Here is a 26,160-nt window from a genome sequence, read left to right as displayed (position 1 = left end):
GTTTCTAAGAAGCACCTTGATGGTGGAAGGCTCCGGACTCACTAACAGACCCTCTGAAGGAGGAAGACTGAGACCCTTGCCTCCAACCATCAGCTTTCTTCTCTTCATCAGAGTTTCAAGATGATTCCTACCTGCTACCTCCACCATCAGTAGGCTTTGAAAGAAACTTGTTTGGGGCAGGCGTGTTCTTACAAGTCCCCTCCAAGTTTCTGTAGAAGACAGTGCAAATGTCCTGTGGTTTGTCACAACTTATAGGACCCAGTGGATCCTCACATCTTATACCTGAGATCTTTGTAGCCTCTTACTAGCTCCTCCTGATTTACATGCACTTGGCACAAAAGGAAAAGAAAGGGAGCAAAGTGGGCTTCTGAAGGTGATGACCACTTTTGTGGTCACAGGGTAGCTGTGACATCTTGATGGTTTCTGGGGTACACATTTATCTCCAGTCACATCAAGTTGCATGCATTAGATATCTGTATCTCCTTGTATGTCAGCCAGAACTCAATATGGTAGTTTAAAAGATTAATAGCCTTTTGTAGAAGGGCCAGAGATGTGGTCCCTTAAAGCCAGGCTACTGTTGTCGTAACCCATTGGGCATTTACATAGGGTTCTGGAGCCTGCCTCACCTGCCACCTGCTACTAAGAGAGCTCTCGGTTCACCAGATGAGCTGGGGGTCAGAGAGATGCTGGAGGCTTGGCTGGCATTGGGGAACACAGGCTCTCAACTACTTCTAAATAACAAAGCTAAATAAATAACATGGATTACAGAGATTCATGCCCTGGGTTCCAGGGGTAGACACAGAGGTCACAGGGCATGGCTCCAGTTTCTAAATGGATTTGTGGTATCCCTGTCTCCCCTTTCTCCCCAGGCCTCCTCCCCACCTCAGGCTCAGGGGTCTAAGGGAGGTTGCTTAGATAAATCTAGACCCTGTAGTCTGCTGGAACCTTTTGGATACTAAACTGTAGGGCAAGACTAAGTGCCCAGCCAGTCGCTCTCCATATATCTTTTAGTGGGTGAGGCCTGACCAGGGGACAGGGAGTGTCACACTGGTCCCTCTTAGCTGGACGAGGCACAGTGAAAGAGACCTCTCGGAACAGAGGTGACATAGGACAGCAATACCATATTTGGTTTGCCTGGGGCTTTGCTATTTTCAGTAAAAGAACTAAAGAGGCCACTGCCCTTCAGGTTCTTTGCCCCTCAGGTGCCAGTGTGTAGTCATCTAGATTGCCTTGGATTCTGTTCATACAGAGGATTTGAAAATGGCACCTGTCCCAGGCAGGTGTCTATACACGACCCCCATGACTCATGTCCATATTAGAGGCCCTAAAAGGTGCTCTCCCTGGGAACCACATCAACCACGGTGTAGAGTATAGGGCCCAGAGCCTGGACTGGAGCCTTGCACGTGAGACAGAATCTGGGGGTGCCTCTATCCAGGTTCTGTAAGTGAAGGTGAGCCCCAAGAGCAAGGCATTAGATGCCCCCCTTGTCTCTCAACCTTGTTCCTACCTTCTCTGGTTCCCCATGCTGAAGAACACTTGGTACCTAAGTCTGGCCTCGCTGGTCCCTGCCCATAGATGCCCAGCCATGTGAGCCATCAGCTATGGTGAAGGAAGCAAAAGGAGCGAGATAGCCCTGACCTCAAGGATGGGACCAGAACTCGTGGAGAGTTGGGCTTGCCAGTCTATATGTCTGGTAGTCTGGACTCTGGCCGTGATTAGAGGGCTGGCCAGAGGAGGCAGGAGGGGGCAACGTGAGGCTCAGCCCAGCTTCAGGCAGAAGTGAATCCAGTTACTGGGGGCGGGGGTCTGCCCCAGTTGCATCACCTATAATTCTAGGAAGTATGAGGGCATTTTCCGGGGGCATCCTCAGCTCCCAGCAACATCCACACCAAGTCACGGCCAAGCTGGCTCCTCGCAAGACACCCAGAGAATTCCTTTGTGCTGCTTTCGCCAAGATGGTGTTCTGGCTTCTGTATAATGTTTTGTTCCAGAAGAAAAACTAAAAGATGCAGAGAGGAAAACGAAAATAATAAAGATGGGCACAGGCTGTTCCAATTGACTTGGCAGCACGTCTTCCCCAAATGAGGCAATCATCCATTTTCCAATCGGGCCGGACGTCCATGGCTCATTCCTCAGCCAGCCACCTCGGCTCCCCAAGTCTGGAGGCAGCAAGGGCTCCCCTGCCTTCTGTGGATTAATCACGCCTTCAGGGCTCTCGCAGCCGGCAGCCCACTCCTTCGGCGTGTCTTAATGATAAGAATGAGGAAAGGGTCATTAGCCACCTGTGATCCTGTGTGCAGTGTGTACACACCACGAATGTTAATATGTGAGGGCCAGCGCCGACATCCAGAAAACACAGTGAGCCCCTGGACACAGACCGCAGCTACCCTGTTTGTGTATTCAGGTAGACACAGCATGCTGGTCCTGAACAGGATTTTCAGGGGCTAGTGCCCAGAACTCAAGAGATACTACTCTCTGGGCTCCAGCCCTCCATGGGCAATACACACACACACACACACACACACACACACACTGTGACACATGGCAATCCTTAATTATTTGCCGATGAATTATTCATGATGAAGTCTTTCCAGGCAAATCTGTGTAGCAGAGCTGCTGATCTGGTATCTAGCAAGTGTCTAACAAGTGTCCAGGAGGCGGAGCCCGGCCAACAGCTGCTAAGAAACGAGAGGCATGGCTGGGTACCAGAGCTGAGTATTGATGTCAACTGATTGCCCTCTGATGCCCATCCTCAGGCTCCCAGGCCTTCTCAGAACTGTCTTGGTTCTCCCTGAGCTACGGGGAGAAGTTCATCCATCACAGCAGGTCCTGGGACTAGTGACACCATCCCTGACCTCATGGACATTAGCTGGAGATAACCGTCCTTCTGCTAGCAATCCGTTACTGCCCTGTGGCCCTGGGTGGGGCTGCCCTAAGAAGCCCCAGCTGCCTAGCTCAGGCGGTCTCAGGAGCTGTGTGCAATTGCAGATGGCAGGCATATACTCAGCCTCTAGACTGACAGTTTCCTGGGACTCTGGCAATGTCTGCCAGTTCCTGCTGTCCTTGAGGCTCTAGACCTATCGTCTATACCAGAACTATGGCTATGCCTGTCCCTCACTGGTGGACTCTCGTATACATGCTCAGGCTCGTGGGCTGCATGCCTCGCTTCGCCTCATGACAGTTCAGGGGAAAGGCCTGTTTTTCTGATGGAGAGCAGCGTGGCTATGAGGGTCCCAGGGACTGAGGTTACTTAGTTTTCTCAATTTGGTCCTTAATGATACCCACCGGCTGTCTCCTGCAGAGAAAAGCCGCAGAGCCTCTGGAGATGGGCCACTCCTCCTCCATTACTGTGCGCCTCAGATGCTTCGGGTTCTGGTTGTATTGATCACAGTGAACACTTAGTTCCACCTGTCAACAGGAAGCAAACCACCGGTTTCCGTCCACTCCCAGTGAATGGGGAGCCTGGAAGGAAGGAGATTCTTAGAGCCACCAAGTCAAGTAGCACACTTGCCCAAAGAAGCAGAGCAGTCCTTTGCCCTCTCCAACGAAGGAGCAATGGACACAAAAAGTCCCTTTCCATGGGAGACTTTATGCCAATGATACCCCAAAAGTGGCCTTTGTACTTCTCAGGGATTGTCTGACTCGTGGTGGGTGGGGGCAGGGTGGGGCGGAGGGATCTGCGTTTTCATTCAGGTTTTCCTGAGACCTGGTCTCTGTGATGTGGCTGCCTTTGGATTTGGAGCATGCCCAGAGACTTAACCCAGTAACACAGGGAGTGATAGACTAGAGGCTGGGTTGCTAGCCGTGACTAAATTTTCAGAGCAACAGCTTCTTCCTATTTACTGTGATGCCACCAAGGTCCTCTTCCTGGGGAAGAAAGGAGGATTTAAAAAGAAGAGAGTGGAAAACTGAATGTCTGTCCCAGCTTTCTGGACTGTGTGCAGAGCCTGGGCTCTGAGCCCTGAGCCAGACCTGGTACTGAGAAGCAGCCAGTGGGTGTCCACGATGGGCTGCCGTGAAGATATGCAGGCGAATTCACGGAGGGGCGTGCTTGCTCTGCAGTAGTAGTCTCTATAAATGTGAAGTGGGGAAGGGGGTCCCCTCTATGCCTTACCCCATGAAGACTCTGGCCGTCTTCCCTCCTCTCCTGGCTCGGCATCCCTGGGATAATTCAAAGGCAGTACTTTAGTGGAGAAAGAGTTTTTGCTGCAAACAAGATCCTGAGCCAAGTCGTGTGTGTCAAATGTTGTCACTGAGCTTCCAGAATCAGCCTGGGGCATGACTTGGACCACAGTGTGGCCCTCCTTCTCCGACTCTTTAACTCTTTGCTGTTTTTCTCTTCTTTCCCTTCAAGATAAGCCGGGCTGACCTTTAATTCCTTATGTAGCCCAGGCTAGACTCGATCCCCTAGCGATAATTCCGCCTCATCCTCCCCATTGCTAGAATTACAGGTGTGATTCTCGGCCTCAGAGCCTTTTCAGCACATGTGTATGTCACACAAACAGGTTCTGACACATGTGTGTCACACAAAAACAGGTTCTGGCAAGGCACTCCCTCACCCAGGTATAAGACTTGGATTCTCTGTGAACTGTCCCCTCCACACCAAAGGCAAGGTGGTGGCCGCTCATAACCTCGCTTCCTGGTGCAGGGCCCTGTGCCTTGGCTCCACCAGTGCCCAGGCAGCCTGCCAGGAAAGGGCACGCCCTCAACAAAGAAGCATTTTTCTGTGTTTTGTCTGGAATTGCTTAACCAGTCTGATCCTAGGCACTGTATCCATTCAGGGCCTCCATCCTCCACGCGGGTACTTCCTGTGCCTCCTGCAGTACCATATAGGCACACGTGTGTGTGCACATGAGACCTCTGACACACGCTGGCTCCATGCCCAGCAGGAAATACTTATGTTGCCACCTCTGGAGCTGGCTCACTGCCGACTGGCTTGGAGTAAGCTGCAATGTGTTTCTTTCATTCGTTTGAAAGGGGAAATTAAACTGAGGAATGAGGTCTGACCCAAGTGCTTGCATGCAAATAGTTGACCTTTGTTTTGAATACACTTAATGAGACCGAAACCAGATTGTGTGGCCTCCAGCTGCCTGCGTCGCCACCTCCTCCCTGGCATTTGAAGGAGACTGGAAGAGGTGGCAAAAGGCTGGAGGTGGTAGGGGCTGCGCATTGTTGGGTCTTGTTTTTCTCTTCCACACTGGAACTGTGGGGCCTAGCACATGGTCCCTGAGGTGAGCAGCTACATCCAACGAGATCCCTTTGACCCGACCCCCAGTTCTCAGCAGCTTTCAGACACATCTTGGTGCAGGGGTCCTGACTTCCCTGAGCCTCTCTGCCGCCTGAGAAGAAAGGACTTTTCTGTGCTAGATGAGGCTGTGTTGTTATCTGGAAATGCAGGGGTTGACTGAGTGTAATAGTCAGGCTAGGTGACGTTCTGCTGTTGTAACAGGTAGACTGCCGCTCTAAGTATCTGAACGTGATATAGATTTATGTCCCAATCCTGTGAAGCCTGGCGCCGGTGGGGCAGCCTCTGCTAGGGAACAGCTGCACTGTCTTGAAGATGTGACTTCTAAGGTCGCCAGGTGGCAGAGGGAACCATGGAGTCATAGACAATATTGGGGTGGGAGCTGAGGAGATATCTCAGTTGGTGTAAGCACTCGTCTTGCAGCAGAAGACCTGAGTTCAGTCCCACCGAGAGTGATGGTGCTCCTTTGTAATACCAATGCGGGAGAGGCAGACGTAGCCTAGTGGTGGGCTTCAGCCTGGTGATAGACCCTACCTCAAAAGAAGCGGATGGCAATTCTGAAGATGAAGTGTGAGCTGACCCTTTAGCTGCCATATGCACATGCACACACTTGTGTGAGCACTTGAGCATGTACACACTCACATTTTAAAAAGAAGATACCGTCAAAGTTCTTATTACACTTACTTGTGTTTGTGTGCACAACGTCACACACAGGCTCACAGATGCTCGCACGTGCCGTGGTGCACGTGTAGGGGTCAGAGGAGACTTTTAGGAGTCATTTCTCTCCTTTCACCAAGTGAGACCCAGAGATTGAGTCAAGGTCACCAGGCTTGGCAGCAAGTTCCTTTACCCAAGAAGCCATCTTACTAGTCCAAAAGAAGATACATTTTTACAGGACAGGGTCTGGAAAGCATCCTATTAACTACCCAGTCTTTTCGTCTGCCAGAGCAAGATGAATGGCCCTAACATACTGTCAGGGTATCTGGGAGAGCTATTCCTAGGTGCTTAGGATGAGAACAGAGGACATGGCGCCATACATACATAGCATAGTCTCTGCCCACCCTGGACCCAGCGTAGGGAAGCACTATGCCAAGACTGTGGCCATTGATAGAGCTCTGCCTTGCTGAGCACAATGGAGAGACAAGAGCCCAAGTTATGAGGTCAAGTATACCCTCAAAATGTAGATTTATCTTCCAGAACTACTCTTGGAGGCTCAAGTCCTACTTGCTGACAAGGTAGGCCATTTTTTTTTAACTTAGTGCCTCCAAATTGCCAGTCAGGAGACTCGAGGATTGATGTCTGAGAGCTCCCCTTCCACACAGATGTGTCTGTCCTGTGTGGAAATGTTCAATTACAAAATAGTAAGCGCTAGGTATGGTTCCATGACAGGCCCTGCATGATGGGTGAGTGGGCGTTGCCTCTGCATTGGGAGTGAGAAAAGGTGGTAGAACAATGGGCCGGTCTAAACTCTCCAGTGTCTTCTGCGACATCAGGGGGAGTTGGAGCCTTATTCAAAAGATGGGCTCTGTGCATGGAAAAGGAAAGAATAATGACTGGGTTTGTGCTTTTAAAACAGTGTGGCCAGGCAATGGTGGCACATGCTTTTTGGATTTTCTCTGTAGCTTTGGAGCCTATCCTGGAACTAGCTCTTGTAGACTAGTCTTGAACTCACACAGATCTTCCTGCCTCTTCTTCCATGAGTGTTAGGATTAAAGGCAGGGTATACCACCAGCCTTTAATTCCAACACTCAGTGAGATAAAGTTAGGCGGATCTCTGTGAGTTCAAGGCCAGCCTGGTCTACTGAGTGAGTTCCAGGGCAGCCAGAGATACACAGAGAAACCATGTCTTGGGTGGGAAGACAGCTAGGTAGAAAAGAGCAGGCAAGCTTGAAGTCAGCCTAGGCTACATGGAATTCTAGGCCAACCTGAGCTACAGAGAGTTCTAGGCTTGCTTGAACAGCATAAGGAGACCCTTTCTCACAATAATGCAGTGGGTAAGAAGGCAGGGTTGGGTATAGGAAGCCAGGCTGATATAGTTGACATGGCAAGATTACGTAGAGGGAGTTTAGTAGATGGGGGCAAATTTGACAGCCTGTGGGGTAATAGGATCTCAGATACCCACCCTGAGCTGTGACGGTGGCTGTCTCTGCGGCAGAACATTCCTGAGAATGGCTGAAGAATAATAAGCTGATTTGGGGACCTGTGCCATTTAGGAACCTGAAGTGTGGACAGGTGGCACCGGGAAGGCTAAAGGAAAGTAGGGACATACTTAGGAGGGACACCCCTGGGAAAGTAGCTTTCAGTGACATGGGTAAGGGGGAGTTGCTGAGTGGGATCATCCAAGGGGAGCCAGATTCAACAGTGGGGGAGCAGGGGTGAACCCAGAAAGAGAAAGGCGGGTACATCATATGAAAGAATAATAATGAGGAGAAAATATTATTTTCCTCATATTCCAGAAAAATAATGGCATGACTGTGCCTAGGATTTAAATAGGTCTTCTGTGACCTCAGCAAGAGCAAGTTCCTCTGGGGTGGACACATCAGGGGCCACATGGGACCAGGTTCCAGGGCAGACAGGAATCAAAAAAGTAGAACTAAGTTTAGTTTGGAAAATGTGAGGGATGGCCAAAGGCGCAGAGGAAACAATTTTTTTCAATGTGGAATACTAACTCAATATTTTAAATGAATTCTTGTGGCATTTTATGAATCTGGACACACAACGACACACTAAAAGGGAACCAACATCCATTTTCAATGGTACCTATCAGCTCTGCCACTTGTGGGGACAGGTTCAGCCCAGGCTGCCTTTAGTCTGTTCTGTGCACCTTACAGAATGGCTCCCAGAGCTGGGCCACCACAGAAGCAGAGCCTGGTAGCAGGTTTCCTAGACGGGGTTACAGGCTCTGGCTCCCATGCACAAGTCCTGGACAATGAAGACAGATATGCAAAGACCAGAGGAAGCTCGAGTTTTATAGTCATTTTAAAAATAAATGCCTTGTCTAGTAGCCAGCAACTTCAGAACCGGACTGGCAGGATGGAAGACAGGAGCCTAGTCTGGACGTGGATGGAAAATGGAATAGGACCAAAACGCAGGAAGTCCTTAGGCACAACCCGGACTGTGGGTGTGAAGTGCAGGGCATCCCTCACCATCAGCCACTTATCTCTGTTCTGGCACAGCCATGCCCTTTCCCCTTTGTCCTCGCCACCCTCTACAGTCTTGTCTCTTTCCTGACTGGAGTAGCTCGTCCTTGCCTGGGTAGAAGCCAGCACTATCATAGTGATGCAGAGCAAAACACAGTCCTTGGTGACTCAGAGGGCCCTTCCCGTCCCATGGTGCGTCTAGTCTCCATGACAACCCTGAAAGGCCTTCTGTTCATATACTCAGGAAGCCGCGTGGGAGATGCAGGGAGTAGAGGCCAGAGTACCGAGGTCCCAGAAGCGTAGCTCTGAATCATAGGGTTGGGATTTTCAGGGAGGACTTGACCCCTGGAAGCTGACATCTTTTGGAGACATAGTGACCTTTTCCCCCTCTTAGTTCCCTGCCCTCGTGGGGATCCCTTGCTCTCTGTGCGTCTCCTTGTCTGTAAATTGATGGCTGACCATGCACTGTTACCTCACAGTACTGTACGGGACAAAAGAGCTTTTCAGTCAAGGCTGTGACCACTCTAAAGAGAGCACACACGTGGGTCATGTGACCTGTGCTTGGCGCGTGCGCAGGCAGAGGTCTTCTATCCCAGAGAGGATAGCAGGCGATGCTTCCCTGCCATAAGTAAGATGTGTACTTCATGTTGCTCAGGGCAGGGTGGCATGGCAGAATTAAAAATGATGTCTTGACAGTAACCAGGTTCAAATCCTGCCCATTATTTTCTGCCATGTGCTCCTGAACAATCAATTCTGCATCATCTGAGAAGTGGGACTGATAAATAATCGAGGATTTACCAAAACTCTGAGACTGGCTAGTATTTGAAAACCCATTAGTGAACCCAGAGCAGAGGCAGAACATACGCTGCTGGTGGTGGCCGCCTCCCTGTGGCCAGGCAGAGCTACTCTTCGCTTAAACGGCCCTCCTGTGTTCTGTGCTGACAGGTCCGGGCTCTGGTTCCCTGTGAGAAACTGCCACGGCCCACCGAGATGTCCAGGCACCATAGCCGCTTCGAAAGAGATTACCGTGTAGGCTGGGACCGCCGTGAGTGGAGTGTCAATGGGACCCACGGGGCCACCAGTGTCTGCAGTGTCACCTCCGGGGCTGGCGGCGGCGGCACAGCCAGCAGTCTCAGCGCACGACCAGGCCTCCTACCACTGCCCGTGGTGCCCTCCCGGCTACCCACACCCGCCACAGCTCCTGCTCCCTGCACAACGGGCAGCAATGAAGCCATCACCAGTCTCGTGGCCAGCTCGGCCTCCGCAGTCACCACCAAGGTAAGACCTGGTATCCTTTCTGGGTAGGAGCCAAGCAACAAGTCAAGTCCAGGTCAGCACAGAGGAGGCCTTACTCCCTGCTTGGTGTCACCACGGTCACAGCCTCCATGAAATGCATTGCCGTTGTTTCTGAAGGTTAAAACGAACTCATTTACCAGACATTTCAATATGTAACTAACTTGTCGGAAGACCACGTACTGATTGAACGCTACTGAATGAGCGATATAAGAGTCTTGCCAACTTGCCAATACTCATTTCCCTAAATAGGAGGGCTAAAACCATGTAAGTCCCCGGCAGGTCATCAGTGGCTGGAGTTGCTATAGTAGCCACCCAGGGTCAAGAGCCCATTGTTGATTCATCACCACAGTGGGGATTCTCATGTCTGCAGTCCCCATGAGCCTCACAACAACCCTGTAAGGTCAGTGTGTACTCATGCCTGCCTTATTGCTGAGGGTCCCCAGACATAGTAGTTACAGCACTTCCTGTGAGGACCCCGAACTCATGCCTGCGACGTATTAGCTCCTGATCACTCCACCTATTTTAGCAAGCGACCGTTGGAGAAACCTCAGGAATGGTGGCAAAAGCCAGTGTGTGTAAAACGGAATGTGGAAATTGACGTCGCCAAGGCTCTTGACTGGCTTTGGACTGAACGGAGGGGCTCTGAAGCCCCCTCTTGCATGCTGCGCAGAGCCCTTCAGGCAGACTGGGCCACAGAGGGATAGCTGATGGCCAAGGCAAGAAACACATTCATCCCGTCATCCCCCTTGGCCGGGCAGAGGCTCTGCAGGCCATCTTTGCTCTGCCAGCCATTCAGAACCACTTCCCAGGAGCCCTCTCGGGGCCTGCATGTGTGCCTGTGGGTGTGTATGTGTGTGCTGCATGTGTGTGTGCGCACACGCTTTTCTTTTCCTGCTTTCATAAAGGTTGCAGGAGAAATTAAAGGCGGGAAGCCCCAGGCTGGCCATTGTGAGGTAGCTGTGGTGGTGGACGATGCTCTCCAGGTGCTCGGTGCCTTTGTCTCTACGATTTTCAAAACTCCCTTTCAGCCCTGTTTCCCATTAATAACAGCGCTGCTGGCCGCAGAGGCCGGCGGAGACCCGAGACAATGGAGCTATTGGAGGCCAGCTTGCAGCACACTGACATCTTGCTGCAGTGTCTTATTGATTTTATTTTCTTGTTATGAAAACACCACCCCACCAAGGCAGGGAGGGAAATAATACCAGATAGGAGCGGAGACGGAAGGTTATTTGGGCACACTTCCCCGGCCTAGCCAAACACATTTCTGTCCTGGGCACCAGGCCCTGGCCACTATGAATTGGTGACCTCTGTCCAGGATAGCCTGCTGCCAGCCAGCCATGCTGGCCACATCTGGCAGACAGTCTTCAAGGCCAGCTGTTCACCATCTGGAGATTGGCGGCCTCTGGAGCCAACAGCCAGGACTCCAGGTGAGAGAGAAGCTAAACCCACGGACGTGCTTGATGGCTTCCATCCCTTAGAGCCAGGACTGAGTGCTTCTGAGTACGTACCTTAGGGTTCCGCCAGGTGAAAGGCAGTGCCCTTGGGTGTCTGAAGGGATGACCCGCCCCTTCCCTGGACACATGGCACCTGATCTGCTCCAAAATAGCTCACTATTCACTAACCTTCCTCACTAGCCAGACCCCAAAGCACAGCCACATGGGAGAGAGAGAACAAGCGGCAGACAGGAAAGAACAGCTGGGACAGGGACCGAGCCAATGGCCAACTCATGGTTGGAGACAGGGTGGAAGTTCAGGCCTGCCAGGAAGGTCAGCCCCATGGCATCTGACAGCGTAGAGACTAGATGCCATCTCTGCTGTGCAAGCATTTCTGCGCAGTTTCATACCCACAGGGTTGGGTTTGGATCTGGTTAGGGGCTGAGGTCTTTGGGTTGCTAGAGAATTGTATGCAGGGACGGGGTGGGGAAGTAGCAAGAGGACTGCCCGTGGTGGTCTCAATTGAGGGCACCAGCCTTAGATGTAGGCCAGCTGTTCTTAACCTGTGTGTCACAAACACAGACCCTTTCACCAGGGTCACATACCAGATACCCTAGAGGTTTACATTATGATTCATAAGAGTAAAAAAATTACAGTTATGAAGTAGCAATGGAAATAATTTTATGGTTGAAGGGTCACTGTAACGTGAGGAGCTGCATTAGAAGATCGCAGCGTCAGGAAGGTTAAGAATGGCTGGTGTCGGCAATGGTGCCTCCTGTCACTGCGAACTTGCTGCCGCTGGCTCAGATGCCTGTCCTCTAGCCTGTGTGTCTACCCCCACGCCAAGATTACATCAGTGGACACCCAGGCTAAACCCAGGTGTCTGTCAGCCGTTTCCCTGGTCAACCAGCCAGTTCTTCACCAAGCAGCTCCTGAGGAGAGACTCTTGCTATTGGGGAAGTCATGGGTCAGTATATACATGAATGTGTGACCGTGTGAGCAAGTCTCACCCCTGTTGAAGCTGTCAGTGGTGGTGAATTCATGGAGTAGATAAAGCTAGGCTTTGGAAACTGTCTAAATTTTGATTCCAATTCCCCTCTTGCTGAGTGATGCTAATCAAACTGTCTGATCCCTCTGGGCTCAGTTCTAGGGCTGGGTGGTATTCCCTGATTACCAGACTCACCATGACGACTGCATGCATGGAGTTCCATGAAGTGCTCAGAACAGAACAGGCACTGTCTGGTGGTCCATCCTCTAGGCACTGCTGTCAACAGGCGTCGGCCCTGGATGAACGAGGCTGTCCTACTGTGAGGAGAGGTGTTCCTTTCTGTCACCACCCAGGAGAAGGAGGAGGGGGTTCTTTAGAGAAAGCACAGAGGCTGGAGCCCTGAGCAAGTGGGGAAGGGAATTGCTTGAGTGGTTGGGATTCAGGAGGACCTGGAAGTAGAGCTAGCAGGGGAAGAGAGAGGGAAGAGGTGAGGGACAGGGATCTTCTCGGATCCCAACTGAAGCTGAATCAGCACACCTGGCGAGCAGGTGACCAAGGCAAGGGATCTCATTTCTTTCATCAGCCCAGAAGGCTCGTTCCTCAAAGGTGAAGTATAGATGCCACTTTGCAGAAGGTGAGGGGAGGAAGGAATGATGACAGAATCAGAAGCAGGACTGAGTTCCTGCTGTCCTGAGTGTATTAGGCCACTTGAAGTCACTGACCTGGCTCTCGGTGGAGAAGACCAGTGTCCCTCCTCATGGGCCAGGATCACCCCTAAGAACACAAGCTTACTTAGAGATAGGGACAGCTCTCGGGCCTTTGGAGACATCCCTTGCGCTGGTATTCAGGGCATCCCTGACACTCTCCAAGACAGATGTCCAGTGCTAGTCCTTGCTCTGTCCAGGACTGAGGGGCTGGGCTCTTGTCTGGAAAGGCGTTCATGCTCCCAGAGACTGGGGTAACAAGGAGATGACAATTCTTTTTGTCGTGACGCCTCCGGGCCTGATTTGAGTTTTCTGTGTCTTCAGTTGTCCATGGCCTAAAGAATTCCTGCATATTTTGATGAAAGACCAGTTGGCTAAGTGTGGACTCTTGGGATACTAAGATAGATGACCAGGAGGGTCTAGAAGGCTAAACCTTCCTACTCCCCAACGCGTACCCATTGCTCTCCAACCTCCAGGACATGAGTTTATGAGTTGCCAGAGCCTAAGGCAAGCTTTCTTGGAGACCACCCAGCCAGCCCCATTTTTGTAGCTCTGAATAGTGAGGCTCAGAGAAAACATAACATTTTTTAAGACAGAACCAGCCTGGGCCGGCTCTCTCCACCCCAGGCTGCAAAGCAGCATCCGTTCACCATGGAAACCATGATTGCAAGAGGGTGACAGCAGCTTTTGCCATCACCAGCCCACCTAGTGACCATAAACTCTGAATTTCAGGACAGAAAATGGGCATGTTTGCGTCTCATGTCACAGAAGGGAAAATGTAAGCCAGAGAGTATGTCAGCTCTCGCTGCACGGCTGGCGGGAGCTTCTGGGTCAGACAGACTGAAACTGAGTCCTGCCGTTTGCAAGCGAGGCTGCAGATTCTGCATCTATAGAATGGAAATGATAATAGTGTGTTTAACTTTCGGGTTATGTAAATTAATGTGTGGAGGAAACCCTGAAATGATAAGTGCTGCCGAGTAAGCAGTCAATCAAAGCTCATTTTAGGGCTAGGAACGCCTCCTGTGTTCTGAGTGTAGGTCCCTGGCACTCACATAAAAAGTCAGGCATGACAGTATAGGCCTCTAATCCCGGTGCTAGGTGGGCAAGGACAGGTGGATCCCTATGTCTTACTGTCCAGCCAATCTAGTCAAATCGGGGGACTCCAGGTTCCGTGAGAGAATCTGTCTCAAAACCTAAGGTGAAGCATGATTGAGGAAAACAACTGGTGTTAACCTCTGACCTCCTATGCCAACCTCTTTGACCTTCATTGTCAACCTCTGATCTCTAATGTCTGCCTCTGACCTCCGCATGTATCTGCACACACATGCATGTATACTCACATACTTACACATACACACAAACACACACATATATACAACTAGCAGTTGGGTCTGTCTGCATAGCTCTTCCTCTGGGGCAAGTCAGCCTGGTGGCGCTGCTGAGAGGTTCAAGGAACTATTCTCTTCCCCTCTGATGTGGCAGGAGGAGAAACTGAGGAACAGGGCCATCACCACACTCCTACTCCCATTGGCTGTCTGGGCACCGGGGAGGGCAATTCTGAGGAGACGGCATGGCTCCATGCCAGGCCTGTTTGTGAGAACGGAAGGAGGGCACCAGTGCCCTGCAGTTGCTGCTGCATGAAATTTAAATTATTCTCAGCAAACCTGCTTGACAGATGAAACAGAAAAGGGATAGCTTCATAAAATGCAATTCTGCTACTGAAAGAATAGACTGGAGAATCCTCACAGATGCCCGCAAAATAAATGTATGAGGCCTCTTTTTCCTTGTGGTCAGGGGCGTTCAGGCTGAGACATTCCCATCAGCCCTTGGAACTCAGCCTTTGAACATAAATTTAGCTAAGAAGCAGCAATGGTAGCCTGTGTTAGAAGCCTGGGGAAAGCTTGCAGGGGCTAGGAAATCGGTGCACAGAGTACCATACTCCTGGGGGGGGGGGTGACATTTATGAGCACTGGAGGCTGTCAGACTTGGAAACTGCTCATAAAGAATGCATCTGCCCAGAGGTTCACCTCAGCTTCCCAGGGATTGTTCCTCTTAGGAGGATGACCTGGGGTTTCCGTGGGCATCTGGGAACCACCCTCGAGTGTAAGGCACAGCCCCTACTGTCTCGTGGTTCTGGGGTCTGCATTCTCAGCTCTCCTGCCTCTTGTACACTCACTCGTGTTAGAAATCAAGGCTGTGAAGCAATGGGCTTGGATGAGTGACCCCCACCCTTCTCCTAGCACCTTTCCCCACTGCGCGTGATTTTCAGCCTGAAGGCCAGGCCTTGATCTACCGACGAGTATTCTTGATTTCCCTTGTGATAAATTATCAGGTCAGATAAAGCGTTGGGAGACAGCCTGCATGTGTTAGTACCGAGCTAATGGCTTTCGCCTGCACCTTAAGTCACAGTTACAGTGTGGATTGTATCTTCATCGACTTAAAACCCATCTGTCAGTCACCAAGTGTGTACAGAAATGAGAAATGTCACCTCTCCAAAACACTCGTTTCAAGGCTGCCTTTTTGGGGTGGGCAAACCTGTGTGGTTTGAAATTCAGTTTTTTGACTAAAGAGGGAGAAGCATGTGTGTTTTTACTACATTTTTAAGAGATAGACCATAAGCCTGGACAAAAGCCTGTGAGGGATTACAAAGGAAAGACACAAGACGCCATGGACAGGAGGCAGCAGGGTGTACAAGTTAGATTTGCTGTTCAACAGTGACCCTTGGACTTTGTGGCTCGATCTCACCACAGTTCTGAGGGTACCGGCAGGGCTGGCTCAGCTGGGCTCCAGTGATAAGATTGTCTCGTTCCCCACATCTGTGGCTTGTGGACAGTCAGACCAGGGACCTCGTTTCTCAGCGTGACTTCTGGCTGGCTGGCTCAGCCTCATTCGCATGGTGGTTTGGGGTTTCAAAGGCAACAAGAAGACAAAAACAGTGCCCGGGTGCTTTTCTAGCCTTAGCATGAAGCTAAAGACCTATCAATCAAAGCAAGTAGCCTCCCCAAGCCAGAAACCAGGAGAGAAGGGGGAGACTGCAACACCACATTGCTAGAGGCAGGCATCATGCATGGATGGGTAGAGTTGTGATCATTTTCATGGAATAACCGCAGGTCCCCAGCACAGTTATTTACGCTGGGTTATCTGTCCTCCGGCTTCTAGTTAAGGCTTTTATGCCCCAGGCAGAAAGCATAGGATCCACCTACTACTCCAACCACCTAGCCTGAGACAGGGTATCAGGATGAGATACTCATAACTTAGACATTCCAATGTTGCATCCTGTGTATACAGAACAATGATGGCGAGGTTTCAGACACAGACCTATGCTGCTAAAGAGACTGTCCCTTTAGCTCCTAGGGGATCATACCTTGAGGGTGCATTTGACTCAAGAGCCTACAGCTGGCCAAGACTTTGCCCTTTATCCTGGCCATATTTGACCTGTTACTACTCCCCTCCCCGAGTTGGAGAGACAGAGACACCGCTGTCCCCACGAAATGCACAAAGAAGATACTAACCTAGCAATTTGGGATTGCGGTTGCTGTTATTGTTTTGTTTGCTTGTCTTTTGTTTTGTTTTAATTTTTTGTTTTGTTTTGTTTTGATATAAGGTTTCGGTCTGAAACCCCGGCTAACCTGACTCTCACTGTGTGTGGTTCAGCCCGGCCTCAAACTCACAACAGTTCTCTGACCTCAGACGCCCAACTGCTAATAATTAGAGGCACGCACCGCCATTCCTAGCCTGCTGGCTTTAACTTAAAATGAAAACCACCCCCAGGAGACGCCTTTCATGGGCTTGTCCCCATGAAAACCCACACAGGGAAACATTCTCCCAGGCAGACTCCAGGAAGAGAGTGAAATCAGGAACGAGAGCTAACAGCGTGACACAAATGTTCAGCCCTAGACTCGACAGTCTGATGCCTCTTTCCCTTAGTGGAATAAATCTGAAACAGTCCCTGCCCAGACCCTCAAAAGGGCTCCTCCTTCCAGAAGGATTTTGGGAGCAGCATCATGCAAGATCAACACGAATCTACTTCTCACTCAGTTATAACAGTTTTCTGTTTCATTTAATTACTCGTGTTGAATTTAAACATTTTTTCCTCACTGCACAAAGACAGAGCTTTAGCTACGTTATGGGTTAAATAGGCTTTGGAGGACTAGCTTGGAAGTCTCATCACCGTCTGTCACAGAGGATTTTTTTTCATAGGGAAACTATGTTGCAAAATCTAAACAGCCAAATCACCAATGAACTTTCAGAGCCCAGCCCATTTTTTACAGGGAGCTGTCTGCAGGGCCAAAAATAACTCAGGGAACAAATACCAGGGTGGCTTCTGACAACTTAGTGTGGTTTCTGCTCCACTGACCCCCCAGAGTCCCCTCCATTTCAGAGAAGGAAACGTGGTATGTTGACTTGTGTTGTGAATTCACCTCTCTGGAATCCATGGGCCAGTACTTCATTTCCCTCTGGTAAATAAGGAGCCCAGAGAACTAGTCTAAGCATGTGAGCCGGGCATCAGGATGTGCCATTCACCCCTCCTTTGCTTCCTAGAGAAAGGGGAATACCATGTACACCATGGCACCGAGAGAAGGAAGCCATGGAGCTGGAGCTGGGGCTGGAGCCGGATGCATGTGTGGGAGGCAGAAGCCAATCTGCCCCTGCACCCTGAATCCAATTATTAGCAGCTAGCTGCCACCCACCTCTGGACAACTTCCCCTATTGGCCACACACACCTCCTCCTAAGGCTCCAAGTGTCTTTTTTGGGTTACTCAATCACCTTGTCCTCCTACCCTTGTCCTCTTTCATTCTCGGGGCACAAGTTGGCTATGTTTCTCACTGGCTGTGAAAGGTAGGCTACAATGTCTTCCACACTCAAGGTTAGCGTCTTGAACAAGAGGACGTGTAGCTAGCCCTGGGCCACATGTGGCACTGATATCTATGTAGTCTGGAAAAGCATCTAAATGAGGTTCACCTGACTAAGGAGCAGATGGGCACAGAACATGATCTCAGTTCCTGACCTACTAAAGAATCCTGACTTCAGGTCAGAAGTGGCCCTATGGCAGGTGGGAGAGATGGGACTTGGGGGTGGAACGGTAACAGGCTCAGAGGTGAGCCCAACTAGAAAATACTCCTGAAAAGACCTCATCCTTGTCTATGGCAAATGCTGCTGGTCTCCTGCCCAGCATCTGTTTTCTCTCCATCTACCTTTAAATGGACATCTTTCTGGTTCAGCATCTAATGCCTAGGTCTGAGATCAACAGATCCAAGTTGCAGTTGGGACTGCAATGTTTCTGAAATAGGTATGTAATCCGATATTGTTCGTGCCCGTTTATCGAGGTCTGCAAGGGTCATGTGACCCAGTTCTGGCCAGGATATCATGGGGGCTTCTGGGAGAGCTTTTCTTGCCCCTAAGAAAGAGTCCCAAGAAAAACAACTCTTTACTTTGGATCATGTCATTTCTGGATGCGATACCTTGACATGTAGTTGCCATCATACTGTGAGCCTGAGGATGGAGCCAACACACAGGAATGGAACATTCCAGAAACCTGACACCGGAGCCACGGTGCAGCTTGCCTCGGGGACTCTTGTGTGCATAGCCTAAGAAATAAATGAGTGAAAGCCACCTCTGCTGTAAGGGCGACTCATAAGAAACAGTTCGCGGTCCCTCCGTCTCCTAGACCTTACCTAAAGCAGGGCCACCAAAACCACTGCGGTGGCTACTGTGAGTGCTCGTTCCCTATCAGCCACTTGTGAGTACTTACTGCTACGTGCAGGAAGTTTGCTTCCAGATGCTTCCCGAAGCATCTGTGCCGTAGCATGGTTTTGCTGCCATCTTCTTAGGGAGACTCTGTTTCAGTCTAAGGAGAATCTCCCAACACATACACACTCTCACGCACAGACACACACACACACACACACACACACACACACACCAAAGTCAGACTACAGTGCCTCAACTCTACAAAGATCTCTCATGCACTGGGGACTTTACACTTGCCACTTCTTCTTCCTAGAATCGTAATTCCTTCCCGTGTCTGCCCAGATTTCCTGTTCTCCCTACAACCAACAGCCTAAGTATGACCACATCAGTGGCGAGGAAAATTGCTATTATTTCCCTCATTCCCCTAACAGTGCTGCTATGGTCCTATTAGGAAAACTGCATAGTGCATATTCATTTGTCTCCTTACTAAATGTAAGATCCTCCAAGTGAGGCTCAGCAAGGAAAGGCTCTTAGTACCTGTTTGAGAGCAGGATGAATGAACTCACCTGTGCATTTATTCACTCATGAGCCTCTACCATTGGGCAAGGGAGGATGAATGCTTTTTACATCGTCTTTACCTATCTGTTCATCAAAGGACTGTGGTGGTGCTGCCCATGGTGAGGATAAAGAAGGCAGGACCACATGGTGAGCGTCTTGGCCCAGTGTTGGTACCCACATTCAGATGATGAGGTGATGTTGGCTGTAGGAACTTTATCCCTGTGAAGCATCTCTTTTCTTTACACCCTACATCCTCAAAGCATGTAGGATCCTGGCATTACAACCTTCTCCTTACACATTTACATTTTTTTCAGATGTTTTTCCACTTGCTTACTTGGCTACAGCTGTTTCTCGCGCGCGCGCGCGCGCGCGCTGTGTGTGTGTGTGTGTGTGTGTGTGTGTGTGTGTGTGTGTGTAGATGCACATGCATATTCCTGTGTGCATATGGGTGCATACATGCCATATAGAGTCAGAGGATATTTTGGGTGTTATTCCTTACCTTCCACCTTAAGCCAGGTTCTCCTATTCTTCTCAGTACACCAGGCTAGCTGGCCTCGGAACGTCCAGGGACTGTGCCATCTCACCACGGGATTTGTTAAGCTTACAAATGTGTTGCTATCATGTCCCGCCCTCCATGCATTCTGGGATCCCAAACTCAGGTCGTCACTTCTATGCAGCGAGTCTTCCACCCACTGAGCCATCTCCCCCACCCTCAAGGCAGCTTTTTACATGACCCTGTCTTAGTTTAGCACTTGTGCGGTGATCACTTTGTTCCAAGCGCTTCTAGAACTTTGCCCACACTCTCTCCTTTAGTCCCCATGCTAATCTTCAATAGCATTTCTATTGCCTTCACTTGAGAGAGGAGACAAACTGTTTCTTGCCCACAATCACCCAAGAGCACAGACACACCGCTGGGCAGACTTGCCCTGGAAGTGAGACTGAGCTCCATTTTCTCTTCCCCAACCACAGCTGCTCAAGAGGCCCTTAGTTCCCATGCACAGTAGGAAAGCCAGGCCCTGAAACAGGAGAAATCGGGAGAGCACTAGCATCATCAAGGGCTGTGTTCAGGGTCAATACCTCTAACTCCGCCAAGAGCCTCAGCTGTGCTGTGGCAGGGGTGCAGGTGACTACAACCTCAGCTTCAAGAGGCTCCCTGGAAGTGAGAGCATACTGACCCCCAAGCTCTTACAAACCATCTCAGGCACTAATTAAGAGTGTCAGTCAACCAGCCGAGACCCAAAATGTGCCGTGAGTCTGTCCCATTGTCATCTTCTCTGATACTGATGTGAGCTAGCTTGCTGTGAGCTAGCCACCATTCTCAGTGACTTTGCCCATTGACAGTGTGTCCTCACTACTGTCCTTACATAATCTTTGAGAAGTCACTTAAGATCCAGGGTTATGTGGCCACAAGAGTCCACCTAGCTCTGGACCTGGGGTCAAGATGCAGGACCACTCAGCTTAGGGTGGAATCCTCCCCAGTTCTGATGAGTCTGACCTTGAGGAGAAGGCAATAAAGGAGGAAAGATTCATTATCTAGGAAGCTAGAATCTCACCTTCCACCCAGCACACCTACTAACACCCACCCTGGTGAAGAAACCAACTTTCCTCCCCACCATCACCTCCTCCATCAGAAACATGCTGAGGGGGTGATTTCCATTCCCTCAAAATATTAGGCTGAGGAAATTATATTGGGCGAAATATATTGTGCCCGTAATTCATATTAATGGGAATTCAATAGTGGCAACTTGTCATCTGCTAAGATTAGGGGGGAGTGTTGAGAATATTGTGTTATAAAAGCATTAAAACGCATCATGAATTAGACTCCATTACAGCGCATCGCGTTCCTTGTAAATAATTGAGGAAGAAAATGGTGCTCAAGATTTGGGATGATCCATTTTTGAGGCCCCAGCAGTTTCCCCCACCAGGCTGAGGGAGCCTGTGGAGCTGACAGGACCGCGGGGAAGATGCACACCTGGCAGGTCTGCAGGCCCTGCAGAATGAGGGTTTGCTTCCTCCCAGCAGAAATTAGTAACTGCCACATCAAACACTTAGACTCCGTGTTTCTCCTGCCAAATCTTGGGAAGCCCGGATATTCCATGTCCCTTGTCTCCCATCCCTGAAACAACATTAGTTTCACGGTTGGCAACCAGGTGGGCTCTGAGACCATCACGGAGCCAGCAGCTGCTTTCCCTCCACTTGCCCACCTCTGGCTCCCTGAGCGACAAAGACCCTAGCTCCAACAAAGCCAGGCTATCCATCATACACCAGCAACTTCATCCCTGGTGGATGGGCTCTGGCTGGCCACCACCCATTTCCAGGTGTGCTCCTCAGCTCTGCTCTCCAAGCCTGAGGGCTCTTACCACCTGTTGTCTGAGTGCTTGATCGATCCCACAGGCTCTGCCTGAAAGGCAGCCTGGAGTATTTCAGGATGCTCCACCGGGATCCTCAATGTCCGCTCAGGCTGTGATGTTACCACAGGGCTCCATAAAAGGTAAGCATAACTCCCTGGATGGGGTCAGGCTCTGTCTTCTATTAGCAAATCCAAGAACGTGGCATGGATCAGAGGTGTCCCATAGCCAACCTGAGAGGAGACTAGGGGAGGGAGATCCCGGTAGATGCCCATCACGATCTTTGGCTTTGGCTGTTGAGATAGCTCCATGGATGGGCTCTAAGAACTGAAGAGATACTCCAGGGTCTTCTCTGAAACAGCAGGGCATCAGTAAATGACATGGTTTTCACCTAGTCGTGTTGTTTGTTCCACAATTTCCCCTTTGACTTCTGTCTGGTGGCATGCCTGAGGGCTACAAAAGGAGGAGGAGGAGGAGGTGGTGGTGGCTAATGCCCGGAAGGCAGCCAGGTCCAACAAGTTTTCTGTACACACAGCATGAAAGGATCGGTTGGTTAGCCCATCACATCAGTGGGGATACCAATTGCACACCGGTTGCGTAGGTAATTAGCACACCTCTGTCTACACAGTGATGGGGCAGCAGCCCAGACCGATCACACGACAGGCGTCTGAGTCCTCGTTCCTCTGCATCCTCGCTGTGCAACTTTCGCCTGTTAATTTGCTCTCTCGCCAGCTTGGTTTCCTCTTCTATAAAATGAAATCACTGTACTGTCGGTTTCATTTGAGTTGCAGGGGTGCTTAAATAATTTAAATCTCCGACAATGGTGTCTAAGACATACTCTGTAGTCTGTTATTTTGACCATGGCCTTCATCGTGTGACCTTCTCCTCTCCACTCATCTGTCTCCCTCCGGAATGTAGGTCCTTGAGACAGAAGACCTTGTCTTCCCAGGCTTCTGAATTGCTCGTACCTCACATTTGCCTGTTATGTGCTCAGTAAATCTGTGTTGAATGATCACATTGAATTGTGGGAAGAAGAGGTAGTCATGGAAATCCACTTGCCTTGCTAAAAAATAGCTGTGCACTTCTGAAATCACATTCAGCCTTTCCTGGGTGGTGGTCTCATTTCTGAGCAGCTCCATGGCTGCCTCTTGTTCGCCCTGTGACATCATAGTCTACTGATAAGTCACATCTGTACTGAAATGCACATAGCATATCCCTGGTTAAAGGAATCCCAAACTAAGGCATTTTGTAAAACAATTGCTGTGATTCCATGAAATGAGAGGTTATCCACTTTCACACTCTGCTGTGGGGTAATGTTCTTGTACAATGTAAAGATTTGTCACTCATATTGGTTTAATAAAACACTGCTTGGCCAGTAGTCAGTCATGAAGTATAACGAGGTGAGGCAACCAGACGAGGAGAATTCTGGGAAGAGGAAAGACAGAGAGACAGTCACCAGCCAGAAGCAGAGGAAGCAAGATGAGAATGCCTTACTAAGAAAAGGCAAGTTTAAGTCATAAGAGCTAGTTAGTAATAAACCTGAGCAGTAGGTCAAACGGTTTATAATTAGTATAAGCCTCTGTGTGTTTATTTGAGGCTGAATGGCTGCAGGACTGGGCCAGAGAGAAACGTCTGTCTACAACACTTCACGTCTCAAATCCAGAACCCATGTCCTCAGTAGTCCTGGCTTCCAACCCACGTTGTATGTTACTCATTGGAATTATAGTTGTATGTTACTGTTTTCTTCTATCTTTATTGTTTAAAAGCATTTTCGGAGCCAGGTACTATGTGAAGAGCTTTACACATTTTATCTGAGATCTTACAATTCCATGTGGTAAGTGCCCCCATTCACACTGGGAAACTGAGTCTCGGGAAGCCTAGAAACTTGCTCAGTATTGTAGCTCATAAAATGTGGGAAATGAGGTTGGAACTCAGACTAATCCCATTCCTCTGTTTTATAGTTAATTTCCCTCATGTTTACCTGAAGCCTCCAATGTCAAATGCCCAGAGCCAAGCTCTCTGTCTCACCCTACACCTAGGTTTCCCACTATGTGCCTGGCTCAGGGGTGAAGCCTACTACGCACCTGGCTGTGTAATTCAGGAAGCATCTCATCTGAACTCTTCCCTGTCTCTCGCTGTCCCCACTACTGCCCACTGACTCTCCAAAGTCCACCTCCCACTATGTCTGTTCTCCATCATCCATCCTGTTTCTCCTCCTCCCTCATAGTTCAGACCCAATGCATCTCATCAACGGGATAGAGAGTCTCCCAGCTTCCTGTCTTCCATCAGCCTCCTTTATATCCCAATTAATAGATTTGTACTGACATCTCCAAGTTTTGTCTCTCACCTCTGCCTGCACACACACACACACACACACACACACACACACACACACATACACACACACACACACACACACACTCCCAGCTGGATAGCAGCTGTACACCCCAGCCTCTTGCACAAGTGATCTGGAGCAGATGTGTGTCTGTGCCAAGAAGAACGTAGACGCCTGAGGTTCCTGCCATTGGTTACTTGCTTCATCATCCTGTGGCTTTGTCTTGCTCCTGTCTAAATTGGGGACGACAAAAACACTACCTCTTAGCAGGTTCAGGTATAGTCAAGAAATGCCAGGCAGAAAGTCTAGCCTGTTGCTGGGCCAATAGTAAGTAGATAACATACGCCAGGGATGGTCTTGCCTGCAAATGAAACGCAAATATTACCTCGTGTTTAAAATTCCAAAAGCAAATTAAAATAAAGACTTACATCTGAGAAAATGGAAGGAATCAACATTCAGGCCTCAATAGCCTGATGATCCTTCTCAGGTTCTTAGGACGGCCTCCGCTGCCCCTTGTACTGAGGTACAGCCTGACCCAGCTTTGACCCTTCTTAGTTTATGACTGATCTTCATCCAAGTCTTCATCTCTCAGCTCAGCCTGTTTTCCCTCCAGCCATCTTGGATCCTGGTCCCTCCAGGACTTCAGGCAGCCTTCATAGTCATCCTCACTTAGCAGGTGCTTACACCTGGCCTGTTTTGTCACATATGACCTCTCTTGTCACATAGAGACTCTTCACACAATGGCAACACACACGCACACCTATGGCGCCAGCAAAGTGTGGAGCTGTCCCGTGGAGCCAGCATTCACCAGAGGCCTCGCACGGGAACACTTCTCGTACTTCCTCCAGCCTTCCCACTCCAGGGGTTTGCTCATCCAAGCAGACCACAAAATGAGGAAGAAAAATCTTTTTAGACTGGAAAAAAATCGGGCTGCTGCTGTTTTATGGTGGGGTGGTTTATGGTTTTCAAACATTTTAATTAGTTTCATTTTTTAATATAAATGCACCCTGATGTTTTGTGCAGGAAGGGCACCGTTCTTAAAGTCTCCGAAATAAAGTAGGAAAATGATAGATCGGCTATGAAAGCGTCACACGCAGATGTGTTATTGTTATTATTGTTATTTAACATTTCTAAACCCCAACACTCAGCTAGGAGCAGGTGAGAGGGCCCAAGGTTCCTGTAGCTCAAGGGAATGGAGTGGAAGTTTTGGTGGACTGGCAACAGCTTTGTCGGCTGCCTGGGTTGTTTTCCACCATTGGGGACCTTCTTGGATGCTAAAATGCCAGCAGCGGGTGTGGGGGGGCTCCATCCTCAGTGCTACAACTTCCTCTCCCCTCACCTGTGCGTGTCTGGAGGCATCCCAGGCGGAGAACAGAGCTGTCCTTTAGGATGGACGCATTCCAAAGAAATTTGACTCTACTTTGTAACGCTCGAGTGAATGATAAAGCAGAGTCAGGGTGTTAAAATACTGCCGTGTGGTAACCTGCCCATTGTAGTAGATTAAATAGTACCCCCTCAATACCCGTCTACCTGGATTCTTTAGTCATGACCTCAGGGCACCTCCCCAGCTCACCTGGCTCAGGGGTCAGGCCCATCTTCTTAGCTGGGAAAACCAGAAGGACTTTCGCTGTCCTCACTGTCCTCAGCACTGCTTGTCACCTATCAAAGGGTCACCTTCAGGTATTTCTGCTAGAGGTGGGCCTTGAGAGGTCTAATTAAGGTGAGGGTGTCACCTTTAACTGTGTGGCTCCTGATGCAAGAATAGGCTTTAAAAGAAAACAGAAGTGGGTTGGCACAGTGGTGGATGGAAGATGCCATGTGAAGCCCGAGTGGCGACTCGAGTCCAGATAGAGGTACCAGAAACCAAGAGAAGGGAAGGATTCTGCTCTGGAGTTCCAGGAAGGAATCCAGCATATCCAACTCCTTGACTTTGGACTTCTGGCCCCGCAGAACCATAAGAGAACAAAGCTCTGCTTTTGGGGCGCTCATTCTGGGGTCCTCCATTACAGCAGCCTTGGGAAATCATTGTGCCCAAGGGGGGCTCCTGAGTGGTGCTGTGCGTGCAAGCCCAGAGCAGGATGACCTGCGAGTCCGCCCACCGCTGTGTGGAAATGAAACACCTTCAGCCTTTCCCTCCACGTGGAATGTTTTCACTGTGGGCCTGCTTCCTGGAACATATGGACTCAATTTGGCAGCGTTCCAAAGGGCAATTAAAACAGAAAACTGCACCACTAGCAGATACCCCTCGCTACCCACAGCAGTGTCCCTCAGGAAATGCCAAGGGTTCACGCGTCACCTCTGTGTACAGAGCCGGCTACAGGGTACAGAGCAGGGAGTGGGGGTGAGACCTCTGCATGGCCTCCATTTACAGCAAGCCCTCAATGGGATCTCTTGCTGTGTCAGAGAGAGGAAATGAACATG

General features: G+C 49.9%; 1 protein-coding gene across 4 annotated transcripts in view; it reads left to right on the top strand.

Moving 5' to 3' along the window:
- Positions 1-26,160, top strand: part of Klhl29 (kelch like family member 29) — a 304,814-nt gene that overhangs the window by 162,014 nt on the left and 116,640 nt on the right. For 3 of the 4 annotated variants that reach the window (XM_075983970.1, XM_075983969.1, XM_075983968.1), the window contains one exon: positions 9,331-9,663. The exons of the other annotated variant lie outside the window; for it this stretch is intronic. In XM_075983970.1, coding sequence (XP_075840085.1) covers positions 9,376-9,663 — 288 coding nt within the window. In that variant the 5' untranslated portion in view covers positions 9,331-9,375. The remainder of the gene's footprint in view (positions 1-9,330; positions 9,664-26,160) is intronic. 4 annotated transcript variants of the gene reach the window in all.

Source organism: Microtus pennsylvanicus, chromosome 8, assembly GCF_037038515.1.
Source record: "Microtus pennsylvanicus isolate mMicPen1 chromosome 8, mMicPen1.hap1, whole genome shotgun sequence".
NCBI classification, from domain to species: Eukaryota; Metazoa; Chordata; class Mammalia; order Rodentia; family Cricetidae; genus Microtus; species Microtus pennsylvanicus.
Note: the sequence above shows the minus strand (reverse complement) of the source record. Positions and strands in the feature narration are given on the sequence as shown.